The sequence below is a fragment of the Syngnathus scovelli genome, chromosome 2, assembly GCF_024217435.2.
Source record: "Syngnathus scovelli strain Florida chromosome 2, RoL_Ssco_1.2, whole genome shotgun sequence".
NCBI classification, from domain to species: Eukaryota; Metazoa; Chordata; class Actinopteri; order Syngnathiformes; family Syngnathidae; genus Syngnathus; species Syngnathus scovelli.
The window spans coordinates 4,693,105-4,715,154 of record NC_090848.1 but is presented as its reverse complement, the minus strand read 5'-3'; the positions used below and the strand labels follow the sequence as shown (position 1 = coordinate 4,715,154).

At 44.3% G+C, this 22,050-nt stretch overlaps 3 protein-coding genes and 1 long non-coding RNA gene across 12 annotated transcripts in view; 3 read left to right on the top strand and 1 right to left on the bottom strand.

The window, feature by feature from the left end:
* spega (striated muscle enriched protein kinase a) overlaps window positions 1-1,180 on the top strand; it is a 39,725-nt gene extending 38,545 nt beyond the window's left edge. For all 9 annotated transcript variants that reach the window (XM_049752227.2, XM_049752231.1, XM_049752232.2 and 6 more), the window contains one exon: window positions 107-1,180. In XM_049752227.2, coding sequence (XP_049608184.1) covers window positions 107-344 — 238 coding nt within the window. In that variant the 3' untranslated portion in view covers window positions 345-1,180. The remainder of the gene's footprint in view (window positions 1-106) is intronic.
* A 716-nt stretch (window positions 1,181-1,896) lies between these two features.
* LOC125987770 (carboxy-terminal domain RNA polymerase II polypeptide A small phosphatase 1) lies at window positions 1,897-8,692 on the top strand. The gene is made up of 7 exons (XM_049752237.2): window positions 1,897-2,639; window positions 5,700-5,842; window positions 5,913-6,014; window positions 6,360-6,416; window positions 7,044-7,136; window positions 7,343-7,528; window positions 7,671-8,692. Exons 1-7 carry the CDS (start codon window positions 2,561-2,563, stop codon window positions 7,800-7,802), a joined length of 792 nt encoding a protein of 263 aa, XP_049608194.1. The 5' UTR covers window positions 1,897-2,560; the 3' UTR covers window positions 7,803-8,692.
* A 328-nt stretch (window positions 8,693-9,020) lies between these two features.
* Window positions 9,021-19,628, bottom strand: obsl1a (obscurin like cytoskeletal adaptor 1a). The gene is made up of 25 exons (XM_049752236.2): window positions 19,357-19,628; window positions 18,006-19,132; window positions 17,672-17,941; window positions 17,353-17,613; window positions 16,931-17,233; window positions 16,583-16,849; window positions 16,215-16,490; window positions 15,991-16,105; window positions 15,739-15,899; window positions 15,396-15,668; window positions 15,055-15,330; window positions 14,709-14,984; window positions 14,355-14,630; window positions 14,014-14,289; window positions 13,655-13,924; window positions 13,303-13,569; window positions 12,959-13,228; window positions 12,607-12,873; window positions 12,262-12,528; window positions 12,079-12,191; window positions 11,843-11,996; window positions 11,599-11,760; window positions 11,123-11,227; window positions 10,786-11,052; window positions 9,021-10,706 (listed from the first exon to the last, which is right to left on the bottom strand). Exons 2-25 carry the CDS (start codon window positions 19,096-19,098, stop codon window positions 10,429-10,431), a joined length of 6,543 nt encoding a protein of 2,180 aa, XP_049608193.1. The 5' UTR covers window positions 19,099-19,132; window positions 19,357-19,628; the 3' UTR covers window positions 9,021-10,428.
* Window positions 16,684-20,529, top strand: LOC125987771 (uncharacterized). Its single transcript, XR_007488156.1, has 3 exons — window positions 16,684-16,823; window positions 16,919-17,064; window positions 20,443-20,529. It is a non-coding gene; the product is annotated as an uncharacterized lncRNA (long non-coding RNA).
* The last annotated feature ends 1,521 nt before the right edge of the window (window positions 20,530-22,050 follow it).

Here is a 22,050-nt window from a genome sequence, read left to right as displayed (position 1 = left end):
ATCATAATTGTTTTCCTACAATTAAGGTATTGACGATTTGCCTTTGATTGGCTGCCATTGAAAGAGATTTCAAATTTGTATTGTCCGTCCGTGTGTGTGCGTTCAGGGCCCGCCCAAGCACACGCGACTGCTTCTCCCAAGCCTGGCTTCAGGACACTTACATGATGAAGCTGAGGAGGCAGACCCTTACCTTCACCACAGGCAGACTCAAAGAGTTCTTGGTGGCGCAGCAGTGCCATCGCGCCGAGAGCACAACCAAGCACAAGGTGCTGCTGCGCAGCTACCAGAGCACACCCAAGTCCACGTCAAGCGGGCCTGCGTCGCAGTTTCACGACTCCAAGTGAAATTCACGAGGGCAGAGCGACTCTCGAGGGTTGCCCTTTGGGAATGACCCATCACTTACGGCTCGGTTCTTCGACAGCCTCAACTCGGAATCCAACTCGAGAAGTTATCTACTCGACTGCACATTTCCAGCAATCTCTCCCATTCTGAACCAATTCTAAAACGACTCATTCAGCACAAAACATCACCCAGTGTGTTTTCTATTAAGCACCACCCATGCGATTGTATACTTTGAGCTGCTAACTTACGTTTGCATTTACTTCTACTTCTTACTTACAATTTCGATCTCAAAACCAAAAGACTTTTCCTTAAAACTGTTTACTTTTTTTTCATGTTAATTTATTTGCATGCGTGTGCGAGTGTAAGCATCTCTGAATCACTTTTTGACTCATAAGACGGAAAAAAGGAGTGTCTTTGTGGTTGCTGGATAAGAATCACACAATTTATGGATCTGTTGTTGAATATTTATTACAGGTAGGGCGCACACTGGTAACTTGCTGTGGTTCTTCAGTATTACACTTAGCTTGGTGAAATTGCGTTTGGCCAGTTAGTGCCTAGATTGGAGGAATCTCCAAACTGTATTTCTTTCAATGTCAGCCAGTTCTAATTCACATGTGATGAGTTAGTTGGACAAACGTTTAGCACCACTGTTGCAAAAAAAAAAAAAAAAGTCAGACTAACAGAAACAATAGCATTTAACAGTCGTGGGTGTGTGTTCCTCTCACAGCACTACTTTTTCTATGAATTTGGAAGAGTTGTAATTGTGCCAACTTGCTGTGTTTATATGTGGGATATGTTGTTTTTCAGAGACGGTATGTATTAAAGTACAATTTGCCTATTTTTGGTGAGCGCCACACAAATTTGCATGTAGTATTTTTTGGATATTGAAAATACTTTCAGGTTTTACACCTGTGGGGATTGGATCGTTTCACCTGACAAGTACAGTCTCTCCACTCGCAAATCCAGAATGGCTCACAAATCTGTAAGCACAGGTAGATGTCCTTATGATTAATTAGCTTTAGCAAATTCTACAAATTCTTGTTTATGTTGATTATTTACAAACTGTAGGATTTTTCTCAGTAGATCAATCAGGCAGAAATCGGTAAGCATACATCATATTTTGGCAAATTTCACTTTTGCGATCGTGAAAAGACCTAAAAAATGGCTGCCCCTGACAATGCGAGTGAATTCCATGTTTTTTATTGTTGTTGTTTTTTTTTTTTAAAATAATTTTATTTACGTATAAATAGCAATTTGCGAAGAGCTGCACGTTTAGTAGAGCAGAAGGCTTTGACATTTGTTTACCCTTTAAAGTAACTTTTAACAATACTTTTAGCATCATTTTAATTTAGATCCAGTTTTATATTTATTACATTAAATTACATCAGACCAGCAGGATTAAAATATACGTCTCAAGCAAGTTCAACAGAGAAGAAGAAAAGTTTTTTTTTTCCTTTTGAAAAAAGTCGCCGCGTATGAAGCCTGAACCTTTTTGACGCTCCCTTGTTGAACCTAGGCAGTTTCAAGGGAACCCCAACTGGGGCGTTTCTGGACGACAACTCCCACGCAAAAAAAAGCCAGTCTGTCCGCCCGTCCGGTCTGCATCCTTCGGATGTCACCGGGAATCCGTGATACGAGCAAAAAATCAACTTTAGTATTCTTGCACGTTGTCGTCGAATACTTTTAAATAACTTTACGCACGAAAACACCCAAACGATGTCAACGTGAGCTTTGTTATTGCTTGCATATTTTCCGGACATCCACGCAGTGAACGACAAAACGTTACGCTTCGGAATACGCTTAATATGCAAGAAAATGGAACCGGAAAAGTTTTGAGAAAGTTCGCCGCGAGTTACTTTTAAGGGATCGTCAACAAAGTTGTGTAAGTCAGCAGAGGCCGCGACTCGCTGCGACATTCCCTCACTTTTACTGCGCCACTTTAAGTGGAATGGGACGCCTTGAAACTTCCATGTTTGGATCTTGAAACTGCGAGGGGCGCCCGAGCACCATATTGAATCAAAGTTGCCAACTTTGTGACAAATGTGCTCCAAGTTCGCAGTTTCCAAGCAGCGACACCAGCGGCTGGCTTGTAAGCGCGAAATGGAGGAGCTGTAGGCGGCGAGTGGCCAACCTCCGCTCGGCATTCGCTGGTCGTGAATGCAGCGCACAGTCGGGCGCACAAAACCTCAAGTTTGACGCGTGAGCACAGTCGGACGTTATGGACAACCCGTCCTCGGTCATCACGCAGGTCAGCCGGGATGAAGATGCAAATAAATCCGCGGACAGAGTGGACTCGGGTAAGTAGTTTTATTTATTTCGAAAATATTGCTTTAGAAAAGTTTACTCGCCGCACTAAAGATTGTTTTCATTCATTCACCAAACAAAACTTAACTTGTGAGTCTTTATTGTACGTGATTGTCGTAAAAGTATTTGATCAACAGAGAGCGTGAACGACTTGCAAGAAGTGAAAGTGTCACTTTGACGCATCTTTCTGCTTATGGCTGCAGGCCTTAAATTTGTGCAGCGGAAGTGACGACAAGGCCGCCGCGTTACGAGTCTCCAGAGTTCGGAGTAAACAAAAAGCGGAGAGAAGACAGCGACCGCAAAGATTTCTTGCGAACAGAAACGAACTAAAGGCTTGCTCCACGCCATTTTGTTTATATTTGCTTTGTGTTAATGCTCTTGCAGAGACGCAGTCAGGCACATGCAAGAATCTAAGCGTTAGATTCTAAGGAGAATGTTCAGAATGAAAGTGCAAACAGTGTCTGCGCCTCTTGAGCGAACAAAGTGCAGATTTGTTAAGCAATTATTTTTTTTCCTCATTTTGTCAGCAGCAGGACTTGAATGCGTTCTACTGCTACAGATGAGTTGCCACCCACTTGTTTCCCTTATTTCTGATCAAAGGTAGCTGTCAAATTTTAATAAACAAAGGGGCAATTGTGCATTCTGATGGATTGAGTTTTATGGTTTCCACTAGGGCTGACTAATTATTGGAGTACAAATCGACATTGCAATGTAGTAGAATGCAATTTTCAAATCGCAAAGGACACAATTTTAGGGGGAAATAAAGAACTGATTTGTTTTGGTCATTGGTAGCCCCGCCCCCCGCCTTTCCGCATACGTATCTTGTTTGTTTGTTTGTTTGTTTGTTTGTTTGTTTGTTTATAGAATGTCTAAATATATTCAGTAGTGCAAGTCCACATGTTTACATATTATTGTTTCACAGATTTGTTTGCCCTTATTGTTAATTAACTCATTATTTGTTCAATTATGTCCAGCGCTTCCTTATTCGGTAAACATTTATGAAATTGTTTTAGTAACACCTAAATGACTGCAAGTCATTTTTTAAGAAAGACTATAAAGTAGTTAAACTTTAGTATTCAATTTTCATTTGCCTGTATTTTATAATAAATCGGATCTTGAATATTGCATTACAGATTAATTTATTGTTTGTTAAAAAAAAATACATGCAAACTTAAGAGGACCTTGAAAAAAAATTGCATGTTTAATCACCATTGCAATATTAAGATAAAAAAATCACTCGCAATTACCCAATTAACAATCATTCATATCAATTTACTAACCCTAATAATCGAATAACTCAAATAATTTGAATCCCAACAAAATTCAAGGCAACATCTCTGCCTCGAAGCGTTGCATGATCGTTTTTCCACGCAGACTCGCGTCACTCCAGTATTGTTCCACTACTTGTAGGAATAAAGTGATGGGATGGTGGCGAGCCAGCAGGAAAATGCATAAAAAACAAGGACTGTCCAAAGTTTAGGATCACTTCACAGTTAAGAGAAGTACAACGTGTCTTCTGTAGAGGAGATCGAACTAACGTACCACAACAGCACATCTGTGCTTGCCTGCACAAGGTATTGATGTTAGCTAATTTAATTTAGCTTTCCACCGCTAGTTAGTGTATGTAATGCCCCCGCAAGGGGTCAAGGATCCACAGCGGCCCATACACTTTCAAATCACTTTATTGTACAAATGTTGACAAAATAAATGTGATGGGCACGTCCATCCCTGAGCTGCCATGGACTCAAGGTACTCAAAATGTAGACTAGCTAACCGTTAGCCAATTAACAGCCGCCCGTTAACCTGAGCTCACATTAGCAAACTCTACATTCTCATTTGGTGACTCCCACGTGATTCAAAACCCGAGTGTGTGAACGCACACTCCACGATTGGAAACAAGCACAGTGCAGCTCAGCTTCTGGCGAGTAAATATCATTGGCTAGTGTCATATTTATTTTCCAACTTTATTTTCCTACTTGTCTGCAACCTCAGTCTCAAAAATAGAAGACACACTATTGATTTTTCACTCACCCTTAAAGAAATGATTTAAACTGCTGTTATTCGTTTAGAATCTTTCAATCTGTCCCTGTTTACACAGAAGATAAGCAGTTAGGCCCACGCTAAAAACAAGTTTCACAGCCTCCATGTAAGTAAAATAGCGTGTCTAGTTCCCTAGTGAACAACTGATACCACAATCGGCTCTCTGTTCACTGTACACGCCATTCGATTGCAGAGAGTGTCAATGCAGGTTACTGAGTAATCAGGTGGCCTATCATTATGCGTTCCATGCCCGAGCATCAAGGCCAAATCACTACTTTTGTGTGTTTGCGGGGGCGGCGGGTGCGGGCAGCAGTAAACGATTCAAAGCGTCGAGCAAGTTTAAAAAAAAAAGTATCCCTGATTAATTATTTTGTTGTTGTATGTTTGTTATGCTACCACTGAAGGCAGCACACAGGAAACATGAAATATATGGATTGTGTTGCTGTATAAAGCACCAATAATGAAATGATATTGTGGATAAAAACTTAAATAGCGGAACAATAAATGACGGAGTAACGTCACAAAATGTAGAAAATGCATTTCCTCTCCAGCTTAAAATTGCCTCCATCGAAAAGCACAAATTGCACATTGAGATATTAATTGGCCTGAGGTATTTTTAAAAAAAAGTTGTGTGTAAAGAAGTAACAGCTTGAACTACTTTGAGGCTACTTCAAGCTGTGCTCGAACAAGCCGCTTCCTGCGTCAATACCCGCCTGCTTCCTCTTCCTGTTTTGTCCGCTGGTACAGAGGCCAGCAGAGGGTCAGATGGCGCTTGAATGCTAAAGCAGAGGCGGAGGGAATGAAAGCCTTTAGTTTGTTGCTAACACCCTCACGTCCAGCTCAACAGACAGTGGCCATGTTTGGGGCTGAGGGTGTTTGGGCTCAGAATAATATGTGAGGAAAAGTGATCAGGAACCTCCAAACGTTGACCTTCTGGAGAAGTCTTTGTTCTGCTGTAGCTCGTGATTTGAGTCATCGGGTTTGGGCATTGAGCACCTTCTCTTCCTGTGCAGGTTCCACGCCCTCCACCAAGAAGCCCCGAAGCGGTGGCTTATTTTCAATCTTCTCCTGCTGCCTCTGCCGAGACCAGCCAGAGCCCCCGTCGGTCAACAACAACGCACCCCTGCTAGTCGAGGAGAACGGTACCGTCTCCAAGGTGAGTCCCGGTTCCTCCTTCTTCCTTTCTGTCCGGAACCCCGAAAAGACTCGAGTTGTGGCCTTTTCAGATCCAGGTGAAACCGCTGCTGCCGCCTGCCAAGTCCAAAGACGCCGGAAAGGTCTGCGTGGTTATCGACTTGGATGAGACGCTCGTTCACAGCTCGTTTAAGGTATGAGGGGTTGACCGACGAGAAGGTTAGATAAGGTAGATTTAGATGTTTGTGTGCTAGCAGCTATTAGGTGCTAGCCGTATACAAACATTAGTTATTAGCTGCTCGCTTTTACCTAAGTTTTGGCTAGCAGCTAGCCAAAATTGAGGTGTGCACAGATTACTATAAAGCACTCGACTATCTCAACGAAACTATCATTTTTGTGAAATTATTCCAATTTAAAAATGTGATTTGGCTCAATTAAAGGCGATGGAGCACTGGACTAACATAGCCGTCTTCAAATGACCGCAAAACCAATTGACCTGATTCCATCCTCCTCTGATGTTTTTTACTTTCTTCATACAGCCTGTGAACAATGCCGATTTCATCATTCCTGTGGAAATAGATGGAACTGTACACCAGGTAACCCCCCCCCCCCCCCCCCACACACACACACACACACACACACACCCTGTCCCACAACTCTTATTCAAATTGTTGAGTGCACAATGTCCTGCCTGCCGGCTGCGATCTGGAGGACGGAAAACATGGTAATGGCCCGGGCCCGATTCAAGTAATCCAGGATAGGTTTTTCTCTGACAAACACAGCCTATTCCGGATGACTTGGTTCAGGAACGTGGCCCTCAGACGACAACGCCACAGAGGTGGAAAAAAAAACACGGAGGAATGAGTCCCAGTTCTTGCGTGTGTTTGTGAATTACACGTTTATATTTAGCCTCGTGTGCATGTCCAGCTCAGCAGAATGATCGCATACATCAGGTGTGTCCGACTTCCAAAGGTTGCATACATAAAATAGGAGGCAAGTAGTACGATGCAGGTCAAAGACGTCATCAGTCCAGTCAATCTTTAATTTTACCATATGCCCCTGGCTGTTAAAACAAATGATGGCGGGCCGCAAATAGCCCCCGAGCCGTATTTTGGACACCATTGCTGTAGGTGATTTTACAGATATTAAAATGTTGCGATTGAAAAATTTTTGAACATAGTTTCGAAACTCCATCCCGGTTAAACTGTGCCCATGGTTTCCAGGTGTATGTCCTGAAGCGGCCTCATGTAGATGAGTTCCTGAAAAGGATGGGAGAAATGTTTGAGTGCGTCCTCTTCACTGCCAGTTTAGCCAAGGTGAGGTGTCCGTCCGTTTCTGTTGCTTTACCGTTTGGGTGTAGCCACGCCCACCACATACCACCTGCACTGCCTGATCTGTTACCCCTATCCTGAAAAAAAAATTCCAGTCTAAAAAAGATTCACTTTCCTGCAGAACCAAGAAGCTGAACAGGACAAGTTGAAAAAAAAGTTAATTTAATGTGTCACTTCTATTGCCGACATAGTATGCCGACCCCGTCTCTGACCTCCTGGACAAGTGGGGAGCCTTCCGCTGCCGCCTCTTTCGGGAGTCTTGCGTCTTCCACAGAGGAAATTATGTCAAGGATCTCAGTCGCCTTGGCCGGGACCTTAACAAGGTCATCATCGTGGACAACTCTCCTGCCTCTTACATCTTCCATCCTGACAACGCAGTGAGTAATTCTGCTTGGAGTGCCGTTCTCTCGCTCTCTCCCTGGTTTCGTCATATGGCAAATGTGAAATCGTCTTTTGCTGTTAAACAAAATCATTCTTGGTGGCGCCTCATTTATTGACAATTTGTTTGCCCTTTCCCAGGTGCCGGTGGCTTCGTGGTTCGACGACATGTCTGACACCGAGCTGCGGGACCTCATTCCCTTCTTTGAGAAGCTAAGCAAAGTGGATAACGTCTATGCTGTCCTTAAGCACCAAGGAGGGGCCACAAGCTAACGCAATTTGGACAGAACGCCATGAAAATCTCATGTGCCTACACACACACGTGCACACACACACACACACACACACACACACACACTAGGAGACTGCAGCTTCCACTGCCTACCCGGACTTTTGCGAACCTACCCCAAGTGAGCATTGTTGATACTGCCCCCCCTGGTCACCCAGAAAACTGCTCCACACGAACGTGCCCTTTCCTCACCTCAGGAAGTGGTGAGCGCATGACAACAGATGAGCAAACGCTTAAGGACTTCTTTCCTCTTTCTCTGGACTCCTGAGATGTCACTTTTTACCGAACATTAGCCGGCTTCCCCGAAGGTGACTTTTTTTTTTAAACTTTGCATTCTTTTAGCCCACTGCCACAAAGACAGACAAACCATCCACGGCCCTCCGAGGCATCCGCTACGTGGGTGTAGATTTCCACGTCACGTCACCCAGGTCACCCAGTTGCTGTAAATTGACTTATGTTTGACAGGCTCGCTTTCATCTTTTCAAAAGTGAAACTTGAACTCTTCGGTGCAGCATTGGAAGTGCAGAACGTGACCTTGTGGCTTGTTTTTTTAAATTCCAAAACGGTACACATAGGCTGGAAACAATCTCACGCAGGGTGGTAAAAAGCTTGTTATCGTCTATTTTTAAAGCAACGAAAAATGTCTCGGTCTGTCTGATGTTGTCGAGATCCGTCAGCGCAGCTACAAATATATCTCCGTTGTCTCATCGGTCAGCGGGAATCGCAAGTACTTTGTTACAGGGTGGTGGTGAAAGAGACCAACCAGGTGCCACTTGAGATGTCAGGTGAGCTTATAGTTGCTTTGTAGCATCCGACACGCCCTTTGGACTGTTTTTATCCCCCAAGCCCGCTTTGTTTTTTTTTTTTTTTTTTTTTGCAAAAGACAAAATCACACAGATGCAAATGAATGACTGCGGATTGCAGAGGTGACAATTAAACCTATCATTAAGCTTTGACAGTATTTCTGTGTGCTTTTGAAGATCCTGTCAATCACTACGTTTTTTTGTTTTTTTTTCAACAAAACAAAATTCTAATTCCTTTTGTTGAGAGGGTCCTCTGATGCATTTCCTTATCCCATTATTTTGGCTGTGGCCAATTCGACTTAACCTTTTCAGTGGTTTTGAACATGGAGCCAAATTTGGCTAAGAAACACCAGCAAGTTACTAAAACGAATCGTACTGTTGTAACATAACAGTAAAATGTTATTTTTTTTTTTTTTTAATTTATAGGGCTTTGCCGTTCAAACTCAAAGTGTCACTACAGGGCCGCAACGTTCAGTAGATATGTTTTGCACAACAAGGAAGCAAACAAATGTCCTTAATATATGGAACATCCATGTGACTGTACTCATGATTTAATAGATGTAATCTAATTTTTGACCTGTTTTATCATGCCATGTTATACATAAAACTCTATGTAACATTGCCTTAAGTTGTTCCCATAAACGCTAAATGAACAATGTTGGCTGTCGTCTTAAGTTTTACGTCTAAGGCAAGTGAGGGCTGACATACTCCAAAAGAAAGAAATGCAGATGGGATTGGAGAGTTAATAATAGTTTACTCATCTGCCAGGACAGGTTTGAATTTCAGCACATGCCATCTTGTGTAGAGTTTATTATTAACACTGAGGAAGGATTTTGATAAATCAAATGCAATATTACGTCGATAAAGCTCTGCAAGTGATTTTAATGATGATTTCTGCAACGTTCCCAGGAAGAAATCACAATGTGACGTCATTGCTGAGCTATTTTTGGAAATTGATTCTTGTGTTGTTACCTGGTGCTTGTAGGAAGTCGAAATATGTTGATGACGCTCGTTCTAAATGATCCATAAGTGTGAAGTGGGAATGTAAATGGTTGTTATGTGCCCCGTGATTACCTGGTGAGTACCATTTATCGGGTCGAGCTGACTAATTCCGAGGCTCAACTCTGACTTTTGATCCTATTGACGTATAGTAAAGTGATGGATGGATAGATTTTCAAAATGGAGGTGACAGAAGTCAAGTAATTTTGCAAATTCTAGAATTTGGGACTTTCGTGGCTAAAACTTATGAGTCTACTATTGGTGAAACTCATCTTGAACTACATGTTTCCACAAGTCTTTCCTGTTAATGTTTGTTTATTATTATTATTATTATACATGACAGTGTTCCATTTGTACCAGTATGCCACATTCTTTTACAGAGTGAGGATCGAGACCACCTCCTGAATCAAGTAGCCTATCATGGATGGAGGTTCATTTGGATTTGTAAATATTGGGGAAAAAGAGAAAGGCAACCTGTGAGGCTTGCACCCCAAGGAAAACACATGCAACTCCGACATTAAATTTCATCCATCACTATAAAACCACAAAGACAGGTAAGCTGTGTGTACTTGACAATGAGCTCGCGGAAACAGCTAGCTAGCTAGCTTGTTGGTAGCTTTTTGATGGGTATGGGTCTTTCATTAAAAACACCAATTAATAGACAGTACTGAGAATGTTTTGGCAAGCTGAGTACAAACTGGCAAATGTGCGAATATGGGTTGTTTAACCCAAGTAATACCTTGACCCAACTTGCTTGAAATATCACGGCGACACAACTGTTTTTTAGCATTTCCAAAGTTTCATATCATTAGCATTCCTTCACACTTAGAACAGCGCTGCTCTTTGCTTTACCAACATTGAACTTCACCACACCACTCATGTCCACATTGGTGTGCTTCAGCGTGAGTTTATGCACCGTGCCATGGCTCTCCAGGCGGACTGAGGGTCCAGGCTGAACGTTCTCGCCATTCAACGTCCAAACTGGAGGTCGGCTGATGGCTACAGAGAGCTTGCACTGGAAAACCGCTGGTTCATTCTCGTGTACCTCCACATCTTCTAGGTCTTGCACTATCTTAAGCTCTTGGGCTGCGTGTTAGGAATGCATTGTTTGTTAATACCAACCAAATCATCTGAACTAAATGCGAGGTTGGATTAATGTTCTTACCTTCCACCATGAGTTTGGCTTCGGAGATATGCTCCCCGACCTCAATACTGTATGTGCCCTCGTCCTCAACTGCCACCTGCTGGATCACGAGTTTATGGTAGCAACCATCAACCAGGATATCCATTCGATCAGAGGGGACGAGCCTCTCCTCGCCCCGGTACCAGGTCGCTCTACTGCGGGATGAGGACACAGTGCATTCCAAGATGACACGGTGATTCTCCAGTGCTGTCCTGTCCCGCAATGGCTTGACTATGGACACTGGGAGTTCTGAAGCGAGACGAAACAATTTTAAGATATTGGGCACCTAAATCACGGAGGACTATCCCAGGAGTTGTACCTTCCACTTCTAGGTAAGCCGTAGATTCAACGTCTTTGCTAACAAATCTTATTTCTCCAGCATCCTCAGCTTTGACATTGCACATCAGCAAGAAGTGTTTGGTCCCTGAAAGAAAATGTAACATTTCATTGTCTCTCATGTCAAGTGGTTGATATATTTGACTTTTGCGGGTGCCAAATTCTTACGCAACGCATCAGTCATGATTGCTCAAAGCCACAGAGAGACTTTAAATCACAGAGTGATTGTTACCGGGAGATTCTACCAGTCAGTCACAGTCTGGAAGTTGAGTCAAGTGTGGTTGTCAGCCCGGGATAGGCAACCCTGGTCTGATTAGTGTGTTCATTGGTCGTTTTATTCTCGTCCTTTGATAGTGGTGATCAGTTTTTCACCATATGTCAACTGGGATATAAATTGAACGGGTCAAACGACAGGAAGGCAAAATTATAATTGGCATAGATTGTGTATTGCTAAATAACCTTCCGTGCGAGTCTTGATGGTGCTGGTGGAACGGATCTTGTGGCCATCTTTATACCACTCTCCGCTCACATCGCCCAGGGAAACCTCACACATGAATACTGCGTTCTGATCCTCCTGGATGCAAAGATCCTCCAGGTCCTGCAGAATTGTCAGCTCATGCTCTAAAAGTAAATCAGAGAAAAACATTATAGCGAATCTCCAGTTTACAAAGTGCATAAGCAATTTTTGTCTTTTCAGACTGACCATAGACCTCCAAAGAACAAGAAGTGCTGCTTTCCCCCACATCACAGGTGTAGGTGCCAGAATCCACCAAAGAGCACTGCAGGATTTGACAGAACTTCTTTCGCCCCATAGAATATATCCTAATGTTCTTGCCTGGCTTCAGCTCGGTTCCATTCTGATTCATTGTTAAAGATAGACAAAGGTATTTCTTATTATTTCTCCATTTTAAAGTTAATTCTGTATGACGATAATTTTACCTTGAACCATCTGACTTCAACGTTTTGTCGAGAGAATTCGCACTCCAAAGTGACAGGGAATTCTTCTTCCACACGGACATCAACCAGATCTTTTAGGGTGGTAACTGGAGTCTCTGTAAATGTTATCAATTGTAATCAGTCATATCGAAAACAGTATAAACCAAAAAAAAATCCTCCCGTTACCTTTGACTGTGAGCCTGGATGTGGTGCGCACCCCTTCGGCTGAGAAGGCAATAGTGCATGTGTCCTCCAGGGTGAGATTGGAAAGGGTGAGGCCATGCACTCGCCCGTTGGTGCTCACCCGAAACTGATTGTTTGGCTTCACCCGAATGCCATCCTTCTGCCAATTACCCTCCACGTCAGCGTGGGACAACTCCACCTCAAAAGATGCTGTCTCACGTTCGAAGATTTCCTGGTCAGTCAGGCCTTTACGGATTGATATTTTGCGGGCTAAATAGGATGAGAAGGTATGATTTTTTTCAAAAGTCTTAAAATACTCTGCTGTCAGAATATCGCCTGAGCACTTACGTTCTACATTTAGCTTGACCTGGGTCCTGTCGTGCAGAGTTTCGCAACGGTAGGTTCCGCGGTCTGACAGATTTAAACTGTGAATGGTCAGACTACGTTTGCATCCATTCTGGTTGAGTGAATATCGAGGCCCGGCCTGGATGACCACCCCCTGTCTCATCCATTGCACTTCACCCGTCTCCAGGCTAATCTCTGTCTCCAGGGTGGCATCACAAAACTCTTCAGCCATGACAGCCTCCATTTTCTTTGTAAACATGACCTGAGCCTCTGAACATGAAGGATAACATAATATTGCAACATAAATTAGATTTTCTGGGTCAAAAAGTAGTGAAGTTTTGCTTCCAATTCCTACCTTGGACTCTGAGGCTTGCTTTGCTTATTGTACCTTCAGCTTCAGCTGTGATTTTAGAACAGTCCAACATTTGGCACTTTCTCATCACTAAGGTGTGGCACAAACCATTCTGTGTGATCTGGACACGGTCACTTGGACTGATCACCTCATTGTCCATGAACCAAACCAAATGCACGTCGTCGGGTGAAACCACACACTTAAAGGTAGCGTCCTCTCCTTCCAGCACGGTGATGTTTTGAAGCTCAGTGAGGAACTCAACCACCCGAGGCACTGAAGTGACGCAAGAATGTGTATGAATCATTCATTAAATTTAAAGAATGATGAAAACCCCGAGGAATGCTTACTCTTTACTGTAAGGGCCGCAACGGTGCGGTCATCTTTGGACTCGCAGGCGTACTCTCCAGAATCCTCCCTAGTCAAACGATGTATGGTCAAACTACGTTCCATTCCATCCGCCCGAATGGTGAACCTCCTGTTCGGAACCACTTCCACACCATTCTTAAACCACTGCACATCTGCTTTGGGTTTGCACACTTGACAGCGGAGGGTCACCATTCCGTCAGCATGGGCCACAGTGTCTTGCATCGGCCTTGTAAACTTTATCCTCATTCCTGGAACGATCAGATCATATTTTTTCATTCTTATGTTGGGATTCAACATTACGTATCAGATGTCACAACGAAAAATTCTTTCTACCTTTTACCAGTAGGCTGAATCGTATTTGGTCAGTGTTGACATCACAGGTGTACTCGCCGGCATCCGAGCGCCTCAAAGGCGCAATGGTGAGGTCACGCTGATGACCTTCCATGAGTGCCTGGAAGCGCTCACCTTCAATGGGTGTCCAGTCTTTGAGCCAGCGCACTAGAGCATTCTCCTTGGACACAAAGCTAGTCAAGGTCACACTCTCTCCCTCGTAACCCGTCACAACAATGTCATCTTCCTTCTTCAAGAATGTCACCGGAGGCTCTTTAAGAATACCAGAAAGAAGTAGCTTGTAAGTTACAGTTGTAGTCTGTCTTGCATATCCTGAGTGGTACTTGAGGGGATAGCAGTACCTTGAATCCTAACAATACTGATCATCTTGTCGTCTACTGCATCACACGTGTATTTTCCGGATTCCGAAGGTTGAACATTGGAAATAATGATTTTCCTCAAAGTCCCGTAGCATTCTATTTGCGTGCGTGAGTCATTGACAAGGAGCTTGTCGTTGCAGTACCACTGTACGGGAGCATTTGGGCGAGACACCTCACAAGCCAGGATTAGTTCGTCGCCTGCTGTCAACTCCTGGAAGTCGCCATCGTTAGAATTGCCCACAATGGTCACTGGAGGTTCTGCGGCAGAAAACTTTAAAGTTTGGTTTTCGAAATGAGATTTGCTTCAGTATAGTAAAGGCTACCTTGCACTGTAACCTGGAAGCTGATGTTATCATCTTCAGCATCTAGAAAGTATTCTCCAGAGTCCTCAAGCTCAGCGTTGAGAATGACAAGTGAGCGAAACACGCCTTCCTCTTCCTCACAGAATCTGCCGTCACACTCGATACGACAGCCGTCTTTGTACCATTTGGTTTTGGCATTACTTCTGGAGAGCTCGCACTCGAGCACAATGTCATCGGAAATTAGCACCTTGAGGTTTGTGTCAATCTCAGACTTCCTTAAGATATTCACTGGCGGCTCTGAGAGGAATCACACGGAAAACAAAATATACGTTTTATTACAAAACAGTAACGAGTACTGCTGGTTATTTTCCTTACCTAAAATTTTAACCTCAAAGTCAAGTCTGTCATCTTCAGCATCACAACTGTATGTGCCAGAATCCGCTGGAGAAGGCGAGAGGATTTCAAGGCGACGAAGTAAACCATTCTCTGTGATGCTCACGCAATTTTCTTTCTCAATTTCTTGGCCATTTAGCAGCCACTTGACTTCCGCATTGAGACGAGATGCCTTGACTTCCAGTACGACTGCCTTCCCTGCAAAACTCTCCAGCTTCTTCGGTGCATCTTTAGGGCGGGAAAGTACCACTGGTGGTTCTAAATGAATGACAAACCGATATTACATCATATTTATATCTTCAGGTAAAAGCTCTTCCTTATTTCCTACCTGTAATAGTCACCATGAAGGCAACAGAGTCATGTTCGGTTTCACAGACATACTCTCCTGCGTCCTTCACAGAGGCTACAGGGATCACCAGGCGACGTTTTACCCCGTCCACTTCCAGTATGAGGTTTGGACCCTCCTCTACCTCCAGACTGTCTTTGTACCATATGACATGAGCGTCCGAATGTGAGATTTCACAACTGAGCTGGAGCTTGGTGGAAGCCAAGTGGGTGAGTTTTATCTCGGACTCAGTGGGGGAAATAATTCGTACGGAAGGCTCTGAAAATATGAAGATCATATTATTACATTGTGTTTAGTATTTTGGAATCAAAGCTCAGTTTTACCTGTGATAGTCAATTGAAAGAATACAGAGTCCCCATTTGTCTCACAGATGTATTCGCCCCCATCTTCCACCGTGCTGTGGAGAATGGTTAACCGTCTGTAGGGACCCTCTTTTGTCAGCTGGATATTGCCCCCCTCCTTCACCTCTTCACCATTCTTGAACCATTGCACCTTCCCGGCAGAGCGAGACAACTCGCATTGCATGTGAACGTCCTCCGAAATGTGACTTTCCATCGTGACATCATCCTTGGGGTCCACAATCATCACTGGGGGTTCTGCAGAGGAATTACAGGAATTAGTTTGAAAAATAACTTTCTTTCACTGTCACTATACTTTTCAACCCACCTCTAACGTTGACAGAAAACTCCATCCTGTTGTTTTCCACTTGGCAGACGTAGCTACCCGCATCAGAGCTTTGGGCAGAGCGGATAATCAACCTTCTCAGGGTTCCCTCTGCTTGCAGAGTGATGTTTTCATTGGGTTCAAGTTCACACCCATCTTTAGACCTGCAACGGACGATACAGATTTCTAAATAAAATCCAAAACATCCAGTTTGGTTAAGCAGCAAAAGGTGCAGCAGATGAAAGGACTTCTTACCATATAACTTCAGCATCTTCTCTGGAGACATGGCAGAGTAGCACCACAGGGTCAAGCTCCATGCTGCTTTTATGAAGGTCTTCCTTGGGGGCTGGAATGAACTCCACTGGAGGACCTGAAACAATGGTGGAAAGACTTTTTATTGATTCTCTGGAAACTGGATCTTACAGTGCCAGAATTACTTTTATGTTTATCAGGAGAGAGTTAATGCCCTGACACTTTACCTGCAACGTCAACGGAGAATGTGATGGCATCCCCCGATGTCTGGCATGTATAAACTCCAGCGTGATGTTTCTCAGCTGATTGGATTACAATTCTCCTCATGTTCCCATCTGATTGGATATTGAGCACGTCGCTCACCTGGAGCTCCTCACCGTCTTTGAACCAACATACCTTCGCCGAAGGGTGGGACACTTCGCAGTAGAGCACTATGACGTCACCCGTTTCCACCTTCTTGGTGCTATCAGATTCTAGCAAAGGGCTGAATTTCACAACGGCGGCTGAAAAGGCACAATGAGGATTCGTAGTCAATATTATGACCTAATCTCATGGTCACTTTGATAAACAACAAACAAGAGACTGCTTCACCCACGTTTAACCTTGAGAACTGCCGAATTCCGCACCCCGTTGGCGATAAAGGTTATCTCTGCCTCGTCTTCTGCACCGAGAGTTTCACGGATAACCAATGTATGCTCCGTGTTGGACTGCTTTAGTGAGTATCGTCCACCGTTTTGCAGTTGAGCACTATTCAAAAACCAGTTCCCAACCACCGAGGCCGACAACACGATAGAAAAGACGGCATCCTCTCCTTCTGTGACCTCCAGGTCTCGAAGGTGACTGCAAATCTTTATTCCTGGAACTAAGTAATGCCAGAAACAACACTATTGAGTTCCAGATTTGTCAGTGGCTGTATTTTTTTTCTCCACAGTGTACAGCTTACCCATATGGACAGCTTTTGGAAATTCAACATGGCCACTGCGGCCATATTTGTTGATGCAGCAGACTCTGAAGCGGTAGTCCCCCTCATGTGGTACACTGTCGCCGCAGATCTCCGTTGAGGTGGCGTTCTCAGAGGTAAAGCATTTCTGCCACTCTTGCGATCCCACTTCCTGTCTTTCCACCACAAAGATGGCGCGAGTAGTCTGGTTGTAGGGTGCGGGAACCCAAGAGAGCAGGGCACCATTCGGGCTGTCTAGATCCATCTTGACGTCGAGCGGACAGATTGGTGGACAGTGTCTTGTGGCTTTAAGGAAAAGAGACATTTTTTTGAATTGCCGACAAAAAATAGTCCAGGTTAGATGAGTTTATAACCTTCTCACAGAAAAACATAACCGGAAACAAAACCCAAAAATGATAAAATACCTCTAACTTTAAGACGTGATGAGGTCTTTGATCTTCCGGTCACAAAAGTCACCACCCCTGAGTCTTGGTGAGCCACGTTGACAAAGACCAGAACGTGTGTTTTCCCAAAAGACTTGAGGATAGTCTGGTGTGTCTCATGCAGCTTGAGCCCGTTCTTGAACCAATGGATCTCCATGTCGTCATCCTCAACTTCCACACAGAATGCAGCGTTCTCACCCTCCAACACCTCCACCTTCCGTGGAAGTTTCCGCACGATTTTTCCTGAGAGAGTCATCGTTATTGTAAATGTTCACCTTCAAGATGACCCAATGGCGAATACCTTTGACCGACAACTCGGCTATGCTCTTTGCCCCATCTGGCATCTCACACAGATAAACTCCATCATCGTCCATTTCCACATCTTGGATGGTGAGTCTTCGCCTGGTGCCTTGTTGCTCGATCCCATATTTGCTGCATGCCATCAACTTTTGATCCTCACGGTACCATGTGGCCGGGATTGAGTCATCGGGAACCTCGCATTCCAGAACGGCAACGTTCCATTCCCTTGCCTCCACATCTTTTAATGGATGCTTAAATCGCACATGGGTTCCTGGAGAGTAAAGAGAGGACCATGATTTGGTGTAAAGAACGGCAGCCGATAAAGTCAGTCTTACCTTTGACTGTCAGATGAACTGCACTGAGAGTGTTTCCCAGAGCGTTGGATGCCACACATGCGTACAGTCCCGTGTCCTGAATTTTACAGTACAGAACCTTCAAGGTGTAATAACCCTCCCTGTCCTCAAATATAAGATGCCGTCTTCCCGCCTGGAGGGGTATACCGTCCTTCTTCCAGATGATCTCCGGCTTTGGCTTCCCTGTGACGAAGCAGCGGAACTTTGCGTGTTTGCCCTCTGCCACGACAAACTTCTTGGCCTTGGATGGACTGACTGACGACTCCTCCCTGAGCCTTGTCAAACTGAGTTTGTCCAACCATTGGCTGGACTTTCTGCTATCCTCTCGCTCTGGAACAGGGTCAACAAGAAGCATGGCACCAGCCAGGGCCTCACCTTTGCAGTTCACGGCCTTACAGGTGTAGACGCCCTTGTCGGGCATGCGTGTTCTGTAAATCTTGAGTTGGGACCAGCCTCCATCTTGAAGACTTATGCAGAAGTGAGCGCTCTCAAAGATGTCATTGAGTTTCTTGCCGTCTTTTTCCCATTGTACCTCCGGTAAAGGGGTGCCCCAGACCTTGCAGGAGAAGGCGGCGTCCTCTCCTCTGTCCACTCGTAACGATAGGGGCTTGATGAGGAACCTGGGTTTGTCATCGGATATGAAGTCAAAGTCCTGGTCGAACTTATGCTCTTCCCCATGGTCGCCATTCCCTTCCCGGTGGTCACCGTTGTGCAATGTGCCGGTTCCATTTATCTGCCCGTGTTCCTCGACACCGTTAACTTCCACTTGCTGCTCGTTTCCTTCCACTTTGAGGGTAGCTGCAGCATAGGTTTCCCCGACATTGTTTTTAGCTTTGCAGATGTATTGGCCAGCATCCTTCTCGCTCACCCCCCTGATGCTCAACAAGTAGAACTTGCCCTCCTCTGAGAGTTTGTACCGTCCTTCAGTGACGATCTGGGCGTTTTTGCGTTCCCAGATCACGTCAGGACGAGGGTCTCCCCCGATTTGGCACCTGAGAGTGGCGTCAGCGCCGCATTGTACCACCACAGGCCGTGGGTAGCCTAAAACACGAGGGGCGCCCCCAAAGATGTCCATGGTGTCGGTCTTTTGTTGTTGAATTGAAATGGATCTAAAGGAACACAAATGAAACTTGTTTCTACATCTATCCGTTTAATAATTCTTCCATTTCGAGTCGGCGCTGCGACTTAGACAAGTCTAAAAAAAAGGCACTCCTGAGCAGACCACAGACAGCCCGTGGTGCTTCAAGTTCAGAATGATAAGTGTCCACGTGCCAGGAAAATTGTGACTTAAGAATGTTGTTAAATTCATCGTTGGAGATCAAGCTCGACTTACCTCTTTTGAGAAGTTTCCTGTAAATGCCGGCAACCCGCCCCCTCCCTTCTCAGGCTGGGGACATTTTGTCTCGTTTCAATGATCGATTCCCTTGCGGTGAGAGTTTTTCGCGTTTTCTGCTTTTCATACGGATAGTAAGTCAGCTGTCTTTCGGTGTCCCTACGCTTTGGCGAGTAAAATAATCAGAGTGTGCGTCAGACATCGACATTGTCCGGCATCCTGGGAGAGAGAGAGGTGCATTTTGGAGGAAGGGCGCAGATGGTGTCAGGACTTTTGCAGCTGCTCCCACTAGGCTGCAACCCCCCACTCCCAAAACTAAAAATATCCTCCGCTTCCATGACAGATAATGTTAGGCCCTCCGCTATCACTAAAGATAGCGAGGAGGCCGAGATAGAAACGCGTTCCCTGACTTCAACCTCACACGAGGAGGCGGCACAACACAGCTGCTTGCTGGTGCTTTGGGGTTTTGTTTTTGCATGAAGACAATCTAATTGACTTTGAGACGAGTACAGTCGGCGAAAACTTTGGGCTGTGATGAGTCATACAATAATGAAGAAATGGTTGGATTATTGAAGTGAATGGAAGAACTTGCAATTTCCCCATGTTTTCTCATAATTAATAATAAATGAATGAATGAATGAATGAATGAATGAATGAACTTTATTTATTTTTTTAACAATATAAAAAAAATAGAAAAATAATTTACATCCGAAAGTAAGACAAGAAGAAATTAAAATAATAATAATAAAATAATAATAATAATAATAATATGGTGATAATAATAATAATATGGTGATGATGATAATAATAATAATCATAATCATAATAATCATAATTATAATAATAGTAATAATAGTAATGATAATGATAATAGTAATGATAATAATAATAATTTGGTGATACTAATAATTATATATATTTATTCATATGATGCACAACTGTTCATTTAAATGAGTTAGTGCTGGTCATATCGTCATCATCTATTTGTGGCAGGAATTGGCCACTCACAGAGCGCTGATAATTCATTCAGTGATCAGCAACGCTTTATGAAGGTCACTGACGTTCTCCTCCATGTGCTCATCCCAGCAGCTGTTGGCATGATGATCAACACCAGGAATCAAAAGCTGCTTGAACTTCAACAGAGAACAGACAATCCACCCTGACGTCAACAAGTAAGTGTAGTTTATTTCTTACCAGTGACTCCACGTGGGAGCAATCCTCTTGCTCGTGGGCGGGGGTATTAGTATGTGTTGAACAGCGTGGCCACTAGATGGCGCCAGATATATATTCATTTGACCCCGTGTGTGAGACGAGTCAGTCTTCCGATGTGTGGGTTTAATGAATACGTAGACAGCGAAGACAAATCAAACGGTTTTGTCAGGTGACCTTTGGCCCCGTCTCCATGAAACGGCATGCTGGGAAAAACAAGAGACACTCAGAAAGATGGGGGTGTTTTAAGCTTTTAAAAAAATGGCAACATGGTGGACCAGTGGTTAACCCGTTTGCAATTCTAAGGATGGGCATTGGGATCCAGGCTCCGGCCTTCACGATTATGCCGATTAAGCATAGAACCGACCAAAGGGAGCACATCTCTTTCATTTTTATTTGGTCGACGCCAAGCAGGATCCATTGATGTTTTCAACAAGATCTTTACGATAAGTCAGCTGACTCCCATGCAGCTAACCGAGAGTAACTTGGCTCAGGTCAGTCACGTAATGTACAAAGGGGCTTTGGCGGCAGATGTGCATGTCAATTACATACGAACCCACGGAGGGCAGATGTGAAGAGACAAGTCGAGCCGTCGCATTGCCTGGTCGCCGCTGGCAACCATCTGCTCTGAATGTTGACCCCTTCAACGGATGCTTTGCTCCTGCCTCCTCCTTCGTGTTGTTGCTACTGCAAATGTAGAGCTTGTTTCCATAGCGTACTCGATCTTGAGGGACGTGTGTCTTTAAGGCTGTGAGGTGTGTGTGTTGCACGTGTGTGTGTGTGTGCATTGCCCTGGGTAAGATGACAATCACTGGGCTCCAAGTACTCTCTAACACAGCTGCTCATTGTGAAGGGCCTGCTGTTAATTGGCCTCCGGTAACCTACAACTCCAATTAGTGTCACGTTATTTACCCGTGTGTGTGCGTGTTCACACGTTGAGGTGTGTTTGACAGAGAGAGATGCCCGGAATCATAAGCAAGGTGCAGATGTTGGATGAGTGACGAGCTCCTTTTTTAGCAGCCGGCTGTTGCCGAAACCCCGCCGCCCTCCACCGTCAAACGTAAGACTGCTGTTACCAGGGTAACCAATTTGCGGGCTGACAAAGGTGTCCTTCGCGTGAACCCCTCATGGCTGCTTGGGAAGTGAGGCATTCCTTGACGTCCCACTTTGCAACTTTGGGATGAGCAGAGTGATGTTGCGAAGAGCAATCTTTTCCCAACTGAACCAAGCTACATAAAAAATAAAAAAGAATTGCGCAGATTAATAAAAAAAAAAATTAAATAAACATTCCATGCAGGTTAAAGGCAAAGTATGTTTTCAGTTATTTGTGTGTCAAGAACCTGAAACACATTTTAATGTTAACCTGTGATGATCATGAGGTTTTTTGTTTTTCCCTCATGAATTTAAAAAAAAAAAAAAAAATTCAGGAGAGAAGCACATTCGCTTCGATGTGTTTGTTTTGGTGCTCACTTTCATGTATGGCTG

Coding starts and splice junctions, on each gene's coding strand:
- LOC125987770 (XM_049752237.2), top strand. CDS start 2,561: ATGGACAACCCGTCCTCGGTCATCACGCAGGTCAGCCGGGATGAAGAT. Junction 2,640..5,699: donor CGCGGACAGAGTGGACTCGG/GTAAGTAGTTTT, acceptor CTTCCTGTGCAG/GTTCCACGCCCTCCACCAAG. Junction 6,015..6,359: donor TCGTTCACAGCTCGTTTAAG/GTATGAGGGGTT, acceptor TTCTTCATACAG/CCTGTGAACAATGCCGATTT.
- obsl1a (XM_049752236.2), bottom strand. CDS start 19,098: ATGGACATCTTTGGGGGCGCCCCTCGTGTTTTAGGCTACCCACGGCCT. Junction 16,106..16,214: donor ATTCTCCGTTGACGTTGCAG/GTAAAGTGTCAG, acceptor CCATTGTTTCAG/GTCCTCCAGTGGAGTTCATT. Junction 13,229..13,302: donor TGCGGCCCTTACAGTAAAGA/GTAAGCATTCCT, acceptor GCGTCACTTCAG/TGCCTCGGGTGGTTGAGTTC.